The sequence below is a fragment of the Lycium ferocissimum genome, chromosome 3, assembly GCF_029784015.1.
Source record: "Lycium ferocissimum isolate CSIRO_LF1 chromosome 3, AGI_CSIRO_Lferr_CH_V1, whole genome shotgun sequence".
NCBI lineage: Eukaryota > Viridiplantae > Streptophyta > Magnoliopsida > Solanales > Solanaceae > Lycium > Lycium ferocissimum.
The window spans coordinates 71,539,002-71,560,119 of NC_081344.1; the positions used below are offsets into that span (position 1 = coordinate 71,539,002).

General features: G+C 35.5%; 1 protein-coding gene across 2 annotated transcripts; it reads left to right on the forward strand.

The window, feature by feature from the left end:
• The first annotated feature begins 449 nt into the window (after positions 1-449).
• LOC132050683 (DExH-box ATP-dependent RNA helicase DExH8) lies at positions 450-20,775 on the forward strand. 2 transcript variants are annotated; one of them, XM_059442062.1, is made up of 14 exons: positions 450-733; positions 5,642-5,819; positions 7,824-7,997; positions 8,146-8,293; positions 10,512-10,826; positions 11,389-11,535; positions 11,610-11,790; positions 15,274-15,554; positions 15,648-15,770; positions 15,869-16,013; positions 16,105-16,358; positions 16,438-16,629; positions 18,514-19,038; positions 20,265-20,775. In XM_059442062.1, exons 1-14 carry the CDS (start codon positions 580-582, stop codon positions 20,478-20,480), a joined length of 3,033 nt encoding a protein of 1,010 aa, XP_059298045.1. In that variant the 5' UTR covers positions 450-579; the 3' UTR covers positions 20,481-20,775. The 2 variants fall into 2 exon arrangements, with proteins under 2 accessions (XP_059298045.1, XP_059298046.1); XM_059442063.1 differs by lacking the exon at positions 450-733 and adding an exon at positions 3,998-4,083.
• The last annotated feature ends 343 nt before the right edge of the window (positions 20,776-21,118 follow it).

Below are 21,118 nucleotides of genomic sequence, written 5' to 3' on the forward strand. Positions count from 1 at the left end.
TCCAATCAAATGGGTTTACATAAATTGAAACGGACGAACTATAACATATTTTCGTACACCAGGGGACCAAAAACACATACTCCCCCATCTCAAAATATTCGTCGCCCTTACTAAAAATACTTATCTCAAAATATTTATCGCTTTATTTACTCGAGATAAAATTAAGTATTTTTTTCTCATTTTACTCTTATATTAATTACATCAATGAGCTGATTTTGTGAGTTCACATACTAACATTTAAGATATTTTATTATTAATAAAATAAATATTTATTAAAAAAAGAGAATATAATAAAATATGTTAGGAGGGTAAAATATAGAAAATGTTACCTTTATAAATACTTTCTTAATAGGTGTGCAAATGAAAAATATAACAGGAGGGCCAAAAGCAAAATTAATCAATAACTTAGGTACCAAAAGTGATATCATCCCTGTCATATAAATACAACAGGCGGGAGCAGTACTCTCACTTGCTCTTTCCATTTGTCAGTCAAAAAGCAGGAAAAACCACACTTTTTTCCATCATCACTCTACTTGTTCAGCAAGTTTTCAACTTTTTAGGGCTTTGATTTTACCGTCAATGGCTTCATTACCGTCAGATATACCGTCGTCGTCGTCGTCGTCATCGAAGTTACCTGAGTTTCCAGTTTTACCTGTTACGTCATTGAAGACTAAAATTGTTGAAAAAATTCAGGAGAATCGTGTTACTTTAATTGTTGGTGAAACTGGTTGCGGTATATCTCTTGCTCTATATATAAGTAGCTTATTCACATGTGTATGTGTGTGTGTGTGTGTGTATATGGAATGTATCGAGAGGTGTATATGTGTGTGTGTGTGTGTTTGTGTATATGGAATGTATCGAGAGGTGTATATGTGTGTGTGTGTGTGTGTGTTTGTGTATATGGAATGTATCGAGAGGTGTATATGTGTGTGTTTGTGTATATGGAATGTATCGAGAGGTGTATATGTGTGTGTGTGTTTGTGTATATGGAATGTATCGAGAGGTGTATATGTGTGTGTGTGTGTGTGTGTATATATGGAATGTATCGAGAGGTGTATATGTGTGTGTGTGTGTGTGTATATATGGAATGTATCTAGAGGTGTATATGTGTGTGTGTGTTTGTGTATATGGAATGTATCGAGAGGTTTATGTGTGTGTGTGTGTGTACATTGATGATTGATGATGTAGAGAAATTTGTTAATTTTTAACTAAGGATATATCTTAAAGAGGTGTCTCATTTTCTCGAATTAACTAACAAAAACTTAAAATTGTAACTTTTTTGGCCTTGGATTATATATATATGTGTGTGTGCACGCGCGCGCGTGTATGTGTCTGTGTATGTGTGTGTTTGTTGTGTATATATGGAATGTATCGAGAGGTTTATGTGTGTATCTATGTACATTGATGATTTAGAGAAATTTGTTAATTTTTAACTAAGGATATATCTTAAAGAGGTGTCTCATTTTCTCGAATTAACTAAGAAAAACCTTAAATTGTAGTGGTATACACTTTTTTGGCCTTGGATTATATATATATATGTGTGTGTGCGCGCACACACGTGTGTGTATGTGTTTGTTGTGTATATATGGAAAGTATCGAGAGGTGTATATGTATGTGCGTTTGTGTATGGAATGTATTGAGAGGTGTGTGTGTGTGTGTGTTTGTGTATATTTGTACATTGATGATTGATGATTTAGAGAAATTTTAATTTTTAACTAAGTGTATATCTTAAGAGGTGTCTCATTTTCTCGAATTAACTAACAAAAACCTAAAATTGTAGTTGTATACACTTTTTTGGACTTGGATTATATATATGTTTATGGAATGTACCAAGCGGTGCTTTATTTTTGGGACTCGGACTATATATATTTGTACATTGAAGATTTAAAGAATTTTTTGATTTTTGACTAAGATGTATCTTAAGAGGTGCCTTATTTTATCGAATTAACTAACAAAACTCAAAATTGTTGAGAAAAATCAGGAAAATCGGGTCACTCTAATCGTTTGTGAAACTGTTTGCGGTAATCCTCTTGCTCCATCTCTATATAAGCAGTTTATTCACATGCATATCCTTTATTGGACTCGGATTATATATTTGTATATGTACATTGATGATTTTTTTTTTTTTTAATGTTTAATCAAGTAAATATCTTAAGAGGTGTCTCATTTTCTTGAATTAACAAACAAAACTTAAAATTGTAGTTCTATATAAGCAATCGCTGCTCATATATGAACTCAGCTTATATATACATACATGGAAATGGAATGTTTCGACAGGAGTGTGTGTGTGTATATGTACATTGATGATTTTAGACAATTTTCAATTTTTAACTAAGTATATATCTTAAGAGATGCCTCATTTACTCGAATTAACTAACCAAGCTTAAATTTTTTCACCAAAAAAATAAATAAATGTATATCCTTTTTTGGACCCAGATTATATATACACATATATGGAAATGGAATATATCGAGAGGTGCATTATCTCTGGAACTCTGATTTTATATATACATATATATATATATATATATCTAGAGTTACCGCATTGAAGACTAAAATTATTGAAATAATTCAGGAGAATCGGGTTACTGTAATCGTTGGTGAAACTGGTTGCGGTACTCCTCTTACTTAAACTCTATATAATCAGTTGCGGCATTGAAGATTTAAAGGATTTTTTTTAATTAAGTATATATCTTAAGAGGTTTCTAGTTTTCTCAAACTACTTAAATCTCTATATAAGTAGTTGCTGCATATGTATATCCTTTTTTGGACTCGAATTATATATACCTATATGAAAATGAAATGTATCAAGAGGTGTGTGTATTTATATATATGTACATTGATGATTTGGAGAAGTTTTTAATTTTTAATCAAGTATATATCTTGCGAGGTGCCTCATTTTTTCGAATTAACTAACAAAACTTAAAATTTGTAGTTCTATTATTCTATATAAGCAGTTGCTGCACATTTATATCCTTTTTTGGACTCAGATTATATATATATATATGTGTGTGTGTGTGTCTGTGTGTGTTTGTGTATATATGGAATGTATCGAGAAGTGTTTATGCGTGTGTGTGTCTGTGTGTGCGTTTGTGTATGGAATATATCGAGAGGTGTATATGTGTGTGTGTGTGTGTGTATGTGTGTACATTGATGATTGATGATTTAGAGAAATTTTTAATTTTTAAATAGGTATATGTGTGTGTGTACATTGGAGATTTAAAGTTTTTTTTTTTTTTTTTAAATTTAATTTTTAACTAAGTATATATCTTAACTAACAAATAGTAGTAAAATGAAGAATAAAATCGTTGAGAAAATTCAGGAGAATCACGTCACTCTCATTGTTGGTGAAACAGGTTGCATCTCTATGTAACATGTGTATCCTTTTTTTTACCAAAAAAGAACATGTATATCCTTTTTTGGACTCGGATTATATATTCATATGTATCGAGAGGTGCATCATCTATGTATGTACATTGAACATGTATATACTAAGCAGTTGCTGCACATGGAAATACTTTTTTTGAACTCGGATTATATATACACACATGGAAATGAAATGTATCGACTATATATATGTACATTGAAGATTTAAAGAGTTTTTTATTTTTAACTAAGTATATATCTTAAGAGGTGCCTCATTTCCTTGAACTACTAACAAAACTTAAAATTTGTAGTTCTACTGATTAGTTTCAATGAACATGTATATCCTTTTTTTGACTCCGTTTATATATACGTATATGGAATGTATCGAGAGGTGCATCATCTATGGGACTTGGACTATATATATATATATATATATATATGTACATTGAGGATGTATATACTAAGCAGTTGCTGCACATGTATATCCTTTTTTGACTCAGATTATATATATATATATATCTATGGAAATGGAATGTATCGAATATATATATGTACATTGAAGATTTAAAGAATTTTGTTTAATTTCTAAATAAGTATACGTCTTAAGAGATGCCTCATTTTGTTGAATTAACTAACAAAACTTAAAATTGAAGGGTAAAATCGTTGAAAAAATTTAGGAGAATCGCGTCACTCTCATTGTTGGTGAAACTGGTTGCGGTTCTCCTCTTGCTTGATCTCTATATAAGCAGTTGCTGCACATATATATCCGTTTTTGGCCTCGGATTATATATACGTATATGAAATGTATTAAGAGGTGCTTTATTTCTGGGACTCGGAGTATATATATGTGCATTGATGATTTAAAGGATTTATTTAATTTTTAACTAAGTATATATCATAAGAGGTGCCTCATTTTCTCGAATTAACTAATAAAACTTAAAATTGTAGTTCTATTGGTTAGTTTCAATGATCTTCTAACATGCAAATGACATTCAGACCTATAAAAAAAGGTATATGGAGTCATTGGAGTATGTAGAGTGACATTTTAAACGTAGTGGTAGTAGAATAGCATACATATGAGTTTGGTACTTTATATGTTTTTTATAACTTTGTGATCGCATCAGCTTGCTTACCGGCTACCTTCCACCAGTAGTCTAGTATAAGTACACGGTAACTCTGCCCACGAAGGTTTATATAGATGAGAAGAAATCACATAGTGCTTTTTCTCTCTGCTGGGATTTGAAACTTAGTCTCTAAGTTTGGTCCACTTTATAGACCGCAAGGCGAAACCTTTGAGTGTGACGTCAGTACGTTATATTATTATTGATTCATCTATATTGATTTTTTTGGTTAGAAATGCAAGTGTTTTGACCTTTTAGAATTACCATAGGGTTTAACTTCGTCACACTTCCTTTTAGTTGTGTGATTAGCACCAAGCATTTGGTCTAGTGGTCAATGGAGTAGGTTAAGAATCATCAGGTCTCAAATTCAAATCTGTGAAGACAAAAGCACTAGATCATTTCTTCCCATTTATCCAAGCCCGGTGGACAGAGTTACTCAAGATTCGTGATCTTTGGTGGGAAGTAAGCAGTACACCGTGAAATTAGTCGAGGTGCACATAAGCTAACATGGACACCACAATTATCAAATTAGAAAAAGATAAAAGAATGCAAAATGGTGGTGTCAGGTGATTCTACTCACTTGCATCTCTCTGACTGCATTGGTGTCTAACATACATTTTCTGAAATTTCCCCACATTTTGTGCCTTCTTAGTTATGTATTCGTTTTATATGCTCTAGAATAGAAGTAGTATTCACGACTTTAACAGGAAAGAGACCTACAATGTCCTCATCCCTAGCTTCTTTCATGACCTTTAACTTTCTCATCGGTCGCTCCTTTTAGCTTTCTATTTATGAAATATTTCTGTACTCCCGTGTATAATTTATCCATAAGTTATATTAATATTATGGCTTTTACTTCTTTTTTATTGGCGCTTGCTACTTAAGTATCTTATCCAAATCCCCCTTAGATCATTGGGGCTACAAGTTAGTTGTAACTACAGTTCAAATGAGTATTCAATGTGTTATCATGTTATTAATGGTTATTAGATTCTTCTATGGTGAAATTCTGCCATTCTATTGTTTGAACTTGGGTATATTTACTAGCTTAGTAAAATTTTGTTAAATATGCACAGCATTTGCTTAATGTCATGCTATTATTTCAGAATTTGTCAATTTGCTCGCTTCATTTAGTAACTCGTTGCTTGGTAATTAAGGAAAAAGCTCGCAAGTTCCTCAATTTCTACTGGAAGGAAACATGGAGCCCATACTTTGTACACAACCAAGGAGATTTGCTGTGGTTGCAGTTGCTAGAATGGTGGCTAAGGCTCGGAATTGTGAAGTAGGTGGAGAAGTTGGTTACCATATAGGGCACTCTAGGGTCTACTCAGAGAGGTAGATTTTGTTGGTTTTCTTTCAGATGAACTCTTCATCCATGCCTTGCTTGATTTTCAACTTTACACTCATAATTTGAATTGGTTGCTGTTCTTCTCTTGATCTGAAGTTTGAGTGAGCCATCCTAGAAGAAGCTACATATCAGACAGCAAATGCAAAAGTTTACATAGTGTTAGAAGTAACAGAAAATCTTTTAGTGCACCTGCATGGGTGGCATGTTTGTATAATTGGTTAACATTCTCTTTACTCTTGCCAATTGTTCACTTATGAGAAAACATTTTATTTGACGAAGATCCCGTAGTTTAAACACACATTCAAGCCTTTTAATTGGAGTCGTAGGGTGTGTTCCAACAGCTACATATCATCCCAAGCTTGGGTTCTACTTATAAAGTCTCACAGTTTTGCCCTATTTGGTCTTTCCCTATCATTAATTAAAAAATTTACTTTATAAAGAAATCCAATAATCTGTGATTCTCCTACGGTAGAGGTTCTCTACATTTGCTACAGACATGCAAATCCCTGAATAGACTAGAAAAGACTCCTAATAAAGCTAGCCCTAATGTAAGCATAACATCATGACTACGCCTTACGCCCCATTAGTCATGTCCTCTAAATGAATCTTTTGCTTCCATTGTCTATGTCTATGTTGATAGATTAAAAAGAAAAAAAATATTCAAAAAAAAGTTAAAAGTGGACATTGTTTTTCCGACCTGTTGAAACGAACTGAGAGATTCTCAATTTTGGCTGGAGAAAATTGCCAATGCTGGATATCATCTAACGTGTTGACGATTTCTATATGGCCTTGTCAAATGAGTTTTAATGAATTTTCAAAATACAAGGATGCCTTCTACTTTACATCTTCAGATGCTTAATTATGGTCACTACCCCTTCTGGCCTTTTATTTTAATTTATTTTTTGTTTTATTTGGCTTCTTCTTCTTCTTGGTTTTTTTTCCCCGTGAAGTAATAGACTGAGAAGTAGAAATATGGGCATTTCCCTTTATTTGCTTTCTCTAAATTCTTACCTAATGTATAAGATAGCGGAGAAAAATTATAAGGTTATTTCTAAACTTAATATTTGAAATTTATCAATATGATGAAATGTCCAAAATAAAATGGTGTTTTGTGGTTGTTAGTGGACCTTCAAGAGAAATCAGAATACACCGCCAGTGTAAAGCTCATTTCAGTCGTCTTGTTACTTTGATATCATTTAATATTTGTTATCTCCATTTAAATGTACCAGCGTGGAATGATTTAAGCAACTAACAAAAGGGAATCCCCTGCAACTGGCAATTAGTACAGTTACTGAAAGATTAAAAAGCCATTCCCAGTCTATTTTTTAGTGTTAATGAAGTTTTGTGGGAAATAGATGCATCTTGATGACTGTATAGTTACGTTTACAGTTTAAGTATTGATGTATTGTTAGTGAGTCTGTATAGCCATTCTCAAAAAAGAAAACTAGAGATGCATACTTATCTTTCTCCATACCAGAGCTTCACACCCAGTTACCACTTACAGTCTTGGTGATAGTTTTCAGTAATCTTTGGTCTCTTCAGTGGTTGTTACGAGGGAGGCCATTTTGGCACCTTAAGCATTAATTTATCAAGATGCAGTTTGCATGGAACAGCATGGAAGTTATTCTGATCAAGTAAAGGTTTTCATTGATAATAACCAGGCTAACCTGAAATGAGATGTTAGTGGTAAAACTGGAGTATAACAATTCTTTACCTCTTCCTTGGTTATGTCCCCACTCCTTTTGTACAATTCTTTACCTCTTCCTTGGTTATGTCCCCACTCCTTTTGTACAATTCTTTACCTCTTCCTTGGTTATGTCCCCGCTCTTTTTGTGAAACGGCATCAATGGATGTCATTCTCCTTCTGTAGTGGATTTATCAATGTGTTTGTTCCAATTACATCCAGCAAATTTATTCAACTACTCATTACTGTTTCTTTATCTGTGATGTATCTTCATTATTTAACTTATCAAGTCAACGTTATGTCACAGATCTAAGATTGTGTTCAAAACTGCTGGAGTTCTGCTGGAAGAAATGCTAGAGAAGGGGTTGAATGCACTAAAGTACAAAGTTATCATTCTCGACGAAGTGCATGAAAGATCTGTTGAATCAGATCTTGTTCTTGTTTGCGTCAAGCAGTATTTACTTAAAAAGAGTGACCTGAGGTTATTTTGTATTTATTTGTCTATCTTTTTATGAATTATTCACGATCTCTCTGCTTTTTTCTTGGGAAACTTGATCTAGCACGTTGCATGCATCGCAATTTCATTGGTGATAGTGTGCTTTGTGGGTCTAATTGGTTCAACTCTACAGGGTGGTCTTAATGTCTGCTACTGCTGATATTCAAAGATACCGTGAATACTTTAGGGATCTTGGTAGGGGTGAAAGAGTAGAGCTGTTGGCAATCCCTAGTTCTGGACAAGACACCATATATCAGCGAAATGTTTCATACGTTGAGCAGGTAGGGAAGAGAATCCATTTCATTTACTTTGTCCAAAAAAAGAAAAAAAAGAAAAAAAGAACATTCATTCAGCAGCTTGTTCCGTATATTGAAATGTTATCAGGCATCTATGGTCTTTAAAGCATACTTCATCTATAGCAGTTATGGAAATCTGTAACTTTGGCATTTCTCTCTCTCCAGATTAAATTCGTTTATTTATGTTTAAATTCATGGGTTACTGGTCATAATGGTAGTTCGCTGAGTCAACCTGACTTGGCTTTGTCCCTACTGCCGTGGGTGGATTCATGAATCCGTTATTGTTCATATATGTCTATTTGTTGAAATTTTTCTGTTTTGATGTTCAATTACAATTGTCCGTTCTCGGGTCCTATTCTTTTATCCCTTTCCCCCCTTTTCTTAGTTATTGGGCCTTTTAATTGGCGGCAAAGACGTTTGCTAGAAATGAAGCAGTTGCATTGAATTCTATTATTGGTATTGCCTTTTCGAGTTATGCTTTTAAACATAAGCTTGAAGTTTTCTCTAATAGTCTAATGAAAAACCATTCTGTGGAACTCGATAACCTCTGGTAGTTTTACTTCATGTAGATATATAAGGAATAAGAATATTTCATTTCTAAAATAAAAATTTGAGGGAAGTTCATCTTTTGCAATTGTTATTTCTTGAGATGCTTGATTTCTTTGTGTTCTGATTTGTTGCAAGTGCAATAACAACTGCTTGATCCTTAACCCACACTAGTCAGTATCACATAGATCAACCCTATCCTTCCATTTTATTCCATCCTTGGCTAAGTCAGCATTAAATTAGTAAAATGATATAAAAGTTGGAACATGTAAGTGATTTTTTAAATAACTACTGTGTTATAATTACAAACCTGGAATTTCTCGAACGAACCGCACTCCTTCGTATACGTTAGGAGTCCATTGATAAGAAGGGGCTGGGGAAAGCTTGAACCCGTGATTTTTTAAATAACTACTGTGTTATAATTACAAACCTGAAATCTTAAGATAATTTAGACCAATTAGGCCTTAAATAGGTAGATATATTATCATCTCAAATAAAGTAGATACATTTTCTTTTTCATGTAGGTAACTATTGTTCGTTATAATTGAATAATTTGAATTTGACGATTCACCATATTGCCAAGTGACACTATTGGCGGATGATTTGGATTTTTCTCTCTTCATCCTAAAATAGATGACTCTCTTTGACTAGTTGATGCATTCCATTTTTTGTTTATTTATTAAACCAAATTTAGGTTTAAATATGTTACATAACAAAATATTACTGAAATCGTGAAGGCATAAATAACGTAGCATTTTTGAGGTTTACACCCTCCATGAGATAACTTCAAATTAACAAGATCGTCCATTTAACTGGATAATGTACAAGTTTTTAAATAGTGAAGTTTCCCTAACTTAGAGAGAATAGATCCAAGACACCAAGTTTTGGTACTTCCAATTTTTTTTTCCTCAAGGCCTCCTCTTTGTTTAAATAACAAGTGATAGGTGTAAATATAAGTTATACGCTATGAGGATGTCACATGAAGGCTAAAGTGATATTAACATAAATACTAATATTGTAAGTTACATTGAATTTTTGGGGGACGGAGAGCTTTGCGGGTTGGGGAAAGGGGTCAAGTAATGTTTGGCATATTAAAAAGGAAAGTGGATCAGGGGGCAGTATTTCGAGTTGACCTGATGTTATCAAACTAGTCTAGTTTCTAATTACTATTTACTAAACATGAGAACTTCCAATACAGTAAGCAAATACTAACTCCTTATTCACCTTACAAACTGTTTAATATCTAAAAGAGGACTTATCTCTTATTGCCAACATACTGTGGTCTTCCACGTAACTAATTCCCTTTTCCTATTTGACTTCTATGATGTATGTTGTTGACAATACTCATTACCTAAGTTTATGTAATTTCTGGTCACTGCATGGTATATCTTAATATCGATATGCTGCAAAAAAAATTATACAGGGTAATAGTTCTGCTTTGCCTGCCAGACTCTGGAATTTTTTAAATTTATCAAAAAGGGAAAATTTAACATCCCAACTTCATCAAAAAGAGGAAAAGTGTTATGGATTTTTTTGAGTGTAATACAGTTTAGCAAGTGAATTATTTAGATAATATGCAATGTTGCTTCCTATGAATTAGTAATGTTTTCCTTTTAACGAAAATCAGAATCTGCAATGATCATTATTTGCCTAACAGGTAGCTGAACTCCTTGAAACGGATTCAGAAGAGACGGCTCTGAAATGCTGTTCTAGTCCAAGTCCACAGACAGCTGCTGCTGATATCGAACCTGAAATGTATAAGGTCATACTCAATCTAATTATATACATTCATAAAAATGAAGTGGACATCGAAAAAGGAATTCTGGTCTTCCTTCCAACATACTATGCACTTGAGCAGCAGTGGCGCTTATTGAAGCGTTTCAGTGAAACTTTTAAGGTTCACATTCTACATAGTAGTATCAACACCGAACAAGCTCTCAAGGCCATGACAATCTGTATGTCGCATCGTAAGGTATGCTTTCCTTCCTCCCTTTGTTCAACATCTGTGGAGACAGTCCCACAGGCAGGCAGAGTACTTGCACCCAAGGATGTTGCTTGGTTGGTCAATGAAGTGGGGAGAACCATGAGGTCTCTGGTTCAAATCCCAGCAGAGACAAAAAAAATTAGGTGATTCATCTCATCTACCCAAGTCTTGGTGGGGAGATTTACCCGGTACCTGTCTTTGGTGGGAGGTAGCAGGTGTTTGGTGAAATTAGTCGAGATGCATGCAAGTTGACCCATACACCACCGTTAAACAAAAAAGAAATAGCTCGAGTACTTATAACCACCCCCCAACCCAAAAGATACTTTCTCAGAAGAAAAAGGAGTACGGAAAGGTCATTTTTATTTATAACATCTCCAAAGTTGCTGTGTTTCCCTTAACACCATTTCCTGATTTTATTTCTGCAACTAGCTACTAGAAGTCTCAGAAAATGAATATGGTTACTACATTCTTGTCTCTACAATGCTGATGTCTTTTGCTAGTTATCAAAAAAATACTGATGCGTCTCTCTGAAACTTAAACTTTTCCCCAGGTGATTTTGGCCACAAATATTGCAGAATCTTCTGTTACAATACCGAAGGTGGGCTATGTCATTGATTCTTGCCGTTCTTTGCAAGTTTTCTGGGATAATAGCAGGAAAACGGATAATGCCGAGCTTGTATGGGTTTCCAAATCACAGGTATTAAGTGTGCTATGTTTGCCCATACAGATCTCTCTTCATGTGATTATTGCTTCTAATGTTTTGAGATGCAGGCAGACCAAAGGAGAGGGAGAACTGGACGGACTTGTGACGGCCATGTATATCGATTGGTAAAAAGATCATTTTATGGTCAATTAGAGGATTATGAGCCTCCTGCAATATTGAGGTTATCGTTGAGGCAGCAAATACTTCTCCTTTGCTGTGCTGAATCTAAAGCCATCAATGATCCCAAAGGTATTCAGCTAAAATTCTGTGTTTTTTTGCTGTATTCTGAGCATCACAGTTTCTTTTCTGTTTGTTTTCTTTCCCTTTCCTTTTACATGATTATCTTCACGGAATTGCTTGCTGCTTCAACTTGAGTTTAGCTGTGAAACTTCTCTGTAATTTAATGAAAATGAACAAAGCATGCTTAGGATGGAAGAGTTGTATAATCGGCTCGTTTGTTCTCCACTTCTCCTCCTCTTTTCTTTCTACGTCGTTAGTCTTTCACTGCTATGGATTTGTTTTACTGTTACGAGTCCTATGAGAATTATTATGAACATGTTTTGCCGACTTCTCTATGATTCCTGATTCTACCATCCTGAAACATGCATTATAAAGAAGTTTTGTTGAGGATGAGGTGTTAAGAGTGGTTACTGAATAATATATGTGAAGAAAATGGATATTACGCTTAACTTACCCTCAAAAGCGAGCTCATTAGGTAAGAATTGCCCGATACCATATAACGGGTAACAATCTTCTCCGTCAACCAATATCAAAACTTAAGTATCATGCCCTAAATTTGGAGGGGCACATGACTGACACTCGATGTCTTTAGCTTTCATTGTACGATCCAACTAGACTTGTCTATCCATTGCATCAAACATACATGCATCATTTCGTAAAACATACATAACTTTAAAAGTGAAACAAATGGCAAGCAGCCTCAACATAAACTGAATATTATAAATATGGGGTTGAATACATAAACAAACACTTTAATCTTGTCCGAAGTTTTCATTTAGTCACCTTAACTTAGGCCATGACCTATTGAACGCCTGACCAATACTTAAACTGTGCCTACAAGACACTTCTGCTGATGTGGCAGAGCGCATTTTTTTTCCAAATAAGTTGAGCGTGTATTGCCGAAGTTTTAGCCAAAAAATTGAATCTCCGGCTATATTCAAAGTACTAATATTCTCGGTCAATGCAACCTTCTTTCCCCAGCATATTCATCAAGAAAATAACTTGTAGACCTATCAAAACAAACGGTATTCACTCCTCCCTCACTGGAACACACAAACAGACATCACCACTTTATTCATCAAGAGAACAACTTGTAGACCTAGCAAAACAAACGGTATTCACTGCTCCCTCACTGGAACACAACCAGGCATCACCACTTTTTATCTTCCACAAGTTCCACAAAAAAATTACACTCAGCCAGTCTCCACATTCATGCCGGAAAAGAGAAAAGTATAACTTGCTCTTCAAGCACAATGCCCAAATAAATCACTCCGTAGCTCCATTACTGGACTCTCAATCACCAACACTATACAATACATACACAAGAGCTCACTTAATCCATGCAAAATCAAGGTCACCCATTGACAGAAATTCATTCATCTCACCCGTCTCTCTCTCTCTTTCTGCAACCCTTCCCAGAGCTTGTTTCGCAGTACTAATTTCATGGGTCGGGATGGTGCAACAACCTGAGAAGCGTGCCGGAGAAGAAGGATTCATGATTGGGTTGGGTTAGGGATCTGGGGAAGATATAATTGAAGGATCTTAGAATGAATCAGTTGCTAATCTGGTTAACTTTTGGATCTGTTCAAATCATTATTTTTACCTACAAATTTACTTGACAAACTCATTTAGTCATCATAAATGAAGCTCAAGATATGTGATTACCTTTTTGAAGAAAACCCCAACTTGAATATGGTGATTGATGAATCTTTGATTTTCTGCGAGTTACAAACCAAGGGGATGTGATACTTGCATTAAAGAGTTGGAATCTACAAAATTTCACCATTAAAAGCTTACCTTGTGAAGCATTAATGGTTGAGCTATGTTCCTTCTCCAAAGAGCTCTCAAGTCTTTAAATGTCCCCATTTCTTTTTTCTCCCCGACGGGTTATATTTATATTGCTAGGGTCTCGTGTTAGCTCGCGATGCGAGCTCTCTTAGGTTGCCCGGTCTTGGTCTTCCCAAGGCCCCTTGTTCCCTAGACCCAGCTTTCCAGCGTTGAGGCTTGACTATTTTGCCACTTTAAACCACTTCCAACTCATACCATACTTATGTTATCATATTCCAATAATTGTACTACCCTCGTGGTGGTCCATACACACCTCGTGAATGCCTTAATCACATAATTAAGCACGTAATTAGCCCAAATTAAAGGTTAGAGGTATACGTGGCTTTACATTAACATTCTCTACTCCCAAGGTTGAACATTGTTGTGTGGACAATATGATGTGGATGCCTAACACCGGATAAATCAAGTACAAGGATGCATCTATCTCTGATACCATGTTAAGAAAATGGACCTTGGGCCTAACTCAACTCCAAAAGCTAACTCTTGAACTAAGGATTGCCTAAGAGCCTAGACCATGTAAGGAGTTAATAAGCCAAACGGAGACTCTTAACACCTCCCCTCTCTTGCACCCCTATGACTAGACATCTAGAGCGTGGACACCATATAATGGGGGAGTAGCATTGGTTAAATCAAGAGTTATTATGGGTTTGACTTTGGTATCAAGTTAAGAAAATGGACTTCAGGTCTAACTCAATCTCAAAAGCTAGCTCATGAAGTGAGGATTGCCCAAGACTATATAAGAAGATACAGTCCATTCCCTCAACCAATTTGGACCCCTTAACTTTAGTAAACCACAATTTACTGCTATAATTCAGCTTAAGAGTTCGGATAGCTATTTCATCGTATTATTGCTTGGTTATTATATGTTCTTTCTCCATGAAAGTTTATGTCCAAAGTGATGGTTAGCATTTTCAAAAAAGTGCCTGCTGATTTCCATATGCTTGTTAACTGTAGCTAGTGAAATTCAGTATCAGCTTAGGCGAATGGTTCTGGTTGATTCTCAGTTAGTGTGAGAGCTCAGATCGTGCTGTTGCTTGAGCTATAATTTGCTTTTCTGTGAAAACTGCAGGTCTTGAAGGTCAAAGAGATGTGTTGGTTATGAAGGTCACAATGTAAAATGTGTTCATAAACAATTTAGTACATGTTATCAACTGAGAATTGAAATATTTAATAGGGTAAGGAGTGAATGCATATAGAATACTTTATATTTATGATTTGTTTCTGAAGTGGGAAGACTTTCCTCCCATGCCTACAGCCAAAAGAATGAAAATAAATGCATGAAATAAATTTGGTGCAAGTATTACAAGCAAAATTATCCTATCTATTCTATTGTCAGATCCATAGCGCTCTCTACAGGCTGGGCTGGTTGGGCCAAGAAGTTGACCAGTCTGCTCAGTTGTCACCCATAGTTTTGACCAGCCTGCTCAGTTGTCACCCATAGTTTAGGCACAGAGCATGTCTAATCAATTTATAAATGGGCTGAACAAATATGTCATTCATCTACGTTAGCATGGTCTTGAGTGTTATTATCATCAATTTGCATAAGCTTGCTATCTATGTTCCATAATTCTCTTTTCCTTTTTCTGGTCTACTGTTGTATATACATGTGGGATACCAAAATTTACTTATGGATCTTCGATTTAGTTCTGCTACGGAAGGCTTTAGACCCTCCATATCCTGAAGTCATTGACGATGCATTGAGTTTGCTCGTTGACAACCATGCACTACAAAAAGCACCTGCAAGGGGCCGTTACGAACCTACTTTTTATGGACGATTGCTTGCCAGCTTTTCTCTTTCATTCGATGCTTCTATACTAATAGTCAAGTTTGGAGCCATTGGAATGTTACGAGAAGGCATTGTTCTTGGTATAATGATGGATATGCAGCCACAGCCCATTCTTCGTCCTTTCGGCCAAGAAAGTTTGGTACTATCCCTATATGTTTGAATTTGAGAATGCCACATTTCATTAATGGTTAGATTGGTGGTCATTCTTTGATCAATAAATTTGATTTTCCAGTTCATGAAGTACATTGACGACTTTTTCAGTGGAGATTCTAGGACCACTGGTTTATCGGGTAAAAAAGAGGTAATCTGTATGGCAAATTCGTGCGCATTTCAGTTCTGGCAACGTTCTTTCAAGGTAAAACCACATGACTACAGGATATTCTCCCCCCCTGGTTCTTTTGCTTTATTTTACTGGGATGTAAGCAATCCTTATGTATATGTCTCCAAATGAAGGACAAACACCGCCTTGAACATTTAAGACAACTCTTCAAGTTGGATAGTACAAAAGACAGAGAAATAGTGCTTCCAAAAATTGAAGAAGAGTGGTGCTTATTCCATAATCTTTTGCAATCAGCACTCAACCAAGTTGCTGAATCATGTATGTCATCCTGAATTTGACCAGTTTAGATCCGTTGAATTTTACCCGTTTAGATCCGTTGTGTTTTTGTACTGAGCCTGTGCTGCTGCAGATGATGAAGTTCTGGATTCTTTTCATCGATATCGACCCCAGTTTCTCGCTACATCAGGTGGCATACCATCTTATTATAATCCAAATGAATATCTGCACAAGTGCCATATCGATGGTGAGCAGTATTTAGATATGGATCATGGGCTCCTTGAACAAGGCAGTGAAATAAGGAAATGCATTTCTGTTCCATTTTTGGGCCACAATGAATCTTTAGCAGATAAGGTGGCTCAAAATTTGGCTAGTGTAGTCAAAGAGGTACTGTATTCTGCTTTTACTTTGCTGTTATATTTCATGTCAAGATTTTGATATCATATTCCTTTTCGATGTTGAGTAGATGAGAAGTCAATCTTCTACGGATGTCTCTGGAAATTATGACATGTTGGTCAACGGCAATAGTGGTTTCACAGGGGAGGCTTCTCTGTGTAGTTTTTTTGTCAGGGGCCTGTGCAACAGGGGTCCCCACTGTTCCTTTTCTCATTCCTTACAAGCAGAGAGGCCCACTTGCAAATTTTTCTTCTCCTTACAGGTATCATTAGTTTAATGGCTTATTCAAGCATTTGCCTATAAGAATGTTGATGGATAATTCCCCATTGAAAATATTGGCAATTGAAAAATGAAGAAATTAATGTTAGGGAAAAGAAGTTAAGGAAGGTTTCTCCTCTTTGTATTTTGGGGTTGATTTGGAGATAGAGGAATAAAAGAATATTCGAAGGGGTTGGGAGTCCATTCTGGAGAGTAAAGAGTTCATTTTTACTTCATTTGGTGTAATAAAAAATATCCCTTAGTGTATTAGTTGTGCCATGATTATATTCTGGAGAATTAATGTTAATTCACATTGTATATTGACAGCAACTTGGTGCATATCAATGAGATTATTTTAATTTATAAATATTTTCAAAAGATGTCCTTGAAATGTTGTCATACCTGCTGCGGTATGGCCTTTCTTGGCTCCACTTTTTAAATACTGTCAACTTTTAGCCCAGTGGGCTAAATTTTACCTTTAAAATAGTTGGTATATTTATCCTTTTGTAGACAAATTTAACCCACTGCCTAACCGTGGCATAATTTGAATAGTGGCCTCAAAAAAGCCATTTGTGCAAACGCCCCTATATTACTTCATGTTGAAGCTGATAGTATGAATGAGTTCCTTTTTCCTATTATCTTTACGGTGCTTCTTCGAGTCATAGACTCTGCTTGGTGGGAATAGTCCATGTAGAATGTCATCATTAATTCTATGAGCACCTGTGGTCATCCTCATAAAATTAACAGTAGTCAATATTTCCTGATTTTAATTTTATGATGTGAACAGTGAGTTAAGGAAGAAAGATTTTTATTGGAAAAAATAGGCAAAGTAAGGAAGAAAATTTCCAGTCTAATTATGAGAGGTTTAAGTGGCTTCTGAATTCCTTTTGTAATTTACTTGCATAAGTTTTTTTTTTTCAACTTCAACTGGAAATACTCTTTTTTCCGAATCCAATACTGATATTGTCCGAAAACCTACTTTATTCTTCACCTTGAGTCTTAGCCTTTTTACCCAAAAAGGGACAGTCAGTGTTTCACCAGCCTGTACCTTTTCTATTCGAAACTTTCTAGCTTTCTTCCTAATATGCCTACTTTATTAAACTTAAAGAAATTTCTTTATTCAAAAAATACAAAATCAGTTAACATGTTCATCCAGGAAGCTTGTGACTGCACTCATCATATTCAGTAGGCTAATTTTGATCAAATTAGAATCTGATTCTTCTGTCAACTTTCTTTATTTCTTCCTTGTTGCATCACTCATCACAAGGACATGTAATTTTGTTACATCTTTCTTTTTTGGTGGTTGTGGGATGGTTTTAGGATTGCAACCCAATCAACAAGCTGGTGCTATCTTTGAGTCATGTACCACTCGGTTGATCAACTGGTACGCGGCTGGAGACTCCAGCTTACTCACTGGATCGGGCCTTATTGGAAACTCTTCACTTTTATATTCCTTTATCAACCTGCTTTTAAAAAATATAATGTATTATACTAGCTGTTCTAATTATTTGTTTGTATAATAAGATTTCATGATCTGCAAGTGCATGTATAGTCACATTCTGTACATGATTGGTCAGTGAAGGAGGGAAGTGGTGGTTCAGGTTTTGGAAAGAGGTAGGAGGAAGGTGTAGAATAGAACTAGGAGGGAGAAGAGCTTGAATTAATGGAAGGGAGGAGGAGAAAGAATGGGAAGATGAACATTTAAGGGTGTGCAATATATATGGAAGGGGAAAATATTAATTTTTTTGTGCTTATTTGCCTTATCCAAAAGTTATCCATTAAATGGTCCTAATGCATATCTTTGGCATCTCTGTATTTTCTTCTTACCAAATTTTCTCAAGGGTCTCAATGCTACTATCTGACATAGTCTAAATTTACGTATCTATAGGGATGCCGGAATGGAGATTCATGTTTCTATTCTCACGATTCAGTTCCATCAGCTTATTCTGGTGTTCTGCCAAGTTTATGCCTGCCGGAGACTGAAGATGCTAATATGCTGTCACTTCTGCGATGGTTTCCTGCACCTCATCATGGGAGCATCCTCATACTGGATGACAATGATTTATATTTTTCATCACATCTTGCACGTCATTATGTTCCGTCTTCTATAATGTCCACAACATCCCTTCGAGATGAATCCACACTTGACCAGTTACCAACTGGTGTCAGAATTCTCTGGGGCCACTCACATCCATACAACACAATAATATCCAACACTGCTGGGAGTTCAGTTCCGTGGAGTGAAGTTAAATGTATCCTATGGTTTCCTAAATTTGAAGCGGAACATAAAGAAGGGCAGAAGAGCGTGATGCAAACCTTTTTTGAGTATTTAGCCATCCGAATGCTTGCAGATACCTTATATGAAGCGAAAGTAATTATCACCATGAATAATATACGTTTCTCATACCTACAGGTAATTTACTCATACTGGCTTAGGTATTCCCCTATAGCACTTCTATGCAAAAGGGAAGAATTTGATCTGATTATACCAAGTCTTTTTTGTGCTTTCTATACTTAAAAAAGTTAATTGACAATAGACGTTGTATGGAAGTAATTGCATATTTTGAACAAATTGCCCAGTTTCGTTTCTCCCTGAATCTTTTTTTTCCTTTTCCTATCTTTCTGAGTTCTGTCTAAATCACTCTATTGTGTACTCGGGATGGGGATGACAAAAGAACCTGGAAATGCAAAATCTATACCAATAAGTTAATAGTACTTGGGCTTTTTGAAAGTCGACATGAGAATATGCTTTATATTTGTGGAGCTGATTGATGTTTTAACCATCTGTAATGGGAAATGAATGAAATGCTATTACATTTATGTCTACTGACGTATAAAATAGGACTTATATGTGAAGGTATATGATACTATGTTGCCCGGTGTACATTTATGTGATGTGCGCACATGCTAATCTGTTTTTCTTTCTCATATTGTCACACTACTCAATAAATATATCATTTATGTCTTTTCTTGGCATGATTGCCATACCTGAACTTACAGATGGGAAACTGTTTACTGCTGTCTCATGAACAAAAACAAATATATGCGCCTCTATCATACCATTGCGCTCAACCCTCACCCCACTACTGAATGACAAAAAAGAGAAAACAAAGGAAAGAAAAGATAAACTATGGAAATGCAGTATATTGACTTCATATTATGTGTGTTATCTAATTGTCTCAACATTTTTTTTGTTTAACCATCTGGTATCCAAGACCCACTGGCCGACTAATATTGATTCGCGCCGCGTAGGGCCCATTTAAGAGGGTAGCACTCCCTACCAGGAATGTTATATGCGATAAATAATCTTCCCAATATTGTTGCATAAAGCAATGCACATGTCGAAGAGAATGCTTGAAAATCTCTTTTGGAAAAATTAATGATGTTCTCTGTTCTTTTCTATCGGCAGAGGCTCTTGACTTTTTTAGAACCTTTTCTTTGATGAATCTTGGCAACTTTTGTAACATATTCTCCTTAGAAATCTTTAATCCCCTTCTCTATTTCTTTTACTGCTGAAAAAAAGTTCTCTCTCTTCTATTCATCCTCGTCCTAAATCCCATCTGTGCTAATAGAAATGTTTCTTTAATTCAGATTATTTTCCCCTTCATTGAAATTGAACGTTTGAGACTGCTGTTTCAGATGGAAAAGCTGGCGAGGGAGTGCTGCTTTTTTCTCGACGAGTCATTCCTATTTGATGAACAGAACCTGGGAGAATTATTTGATGAGGTCAAAGCCAGAAAACTAATGCTGCAGTCAAAGCCTGTCTCGTATGTTTTCTCGCTGCATCCTCCCGTAGACGTCCAGTCTGGTGATTTTGCAAGACTCCTTAACCAAAATGTGAATAAGGCTGTTTAGATTCAAGATCAGCTCCTCAATGATGTGCGCTGTGCAATGTGGAGAGTTCAATGTTATGCAAATTTGCGTAGAAGTAGAGGTTTTGCTTTGTGAAATCATTTCAGTGACAACTGTGTAAAGGGGGTTCTGTTTTATACTCTTTAATTATAAAACTATAAAGGTTTTGGCATGTACATATTTACCTCATGGGGGAGGATAGAGTTCCTTTTTGATCTCCAAAAATGCTGAAACTGCAGATACTTCTCGTCTTGATCTGGTTTTATTGTTTAATCATGCATCTGCCCCTCCCATTTTCTGTGTTTGTGTGTATTTGTGCTTGGATTAAGTAACCCTTGAACGTGAGAAAAGCATATTAGCCATTTAATTATTTGTGGGATTCAAACATTACCTTTGATTAATCTGCTGCAACATATGCTTATTGGCTGATGAAGTATATAGAAGGGTAGTGTTGATACAAATTGTATTTTCTATTTTTGTTTTTGGTTTATGATAATTTTTGGTATAACCCTCCCTATTAGAAAATTTTTCATTTTGAGACATCTTGTTAGAGGAATTCTATCTATCCAACCATAACCTTGGCGGTAATTTCAAAGTTTGACTTGATTATCTTACTTCCTTAATCTATACATTAGATTAAT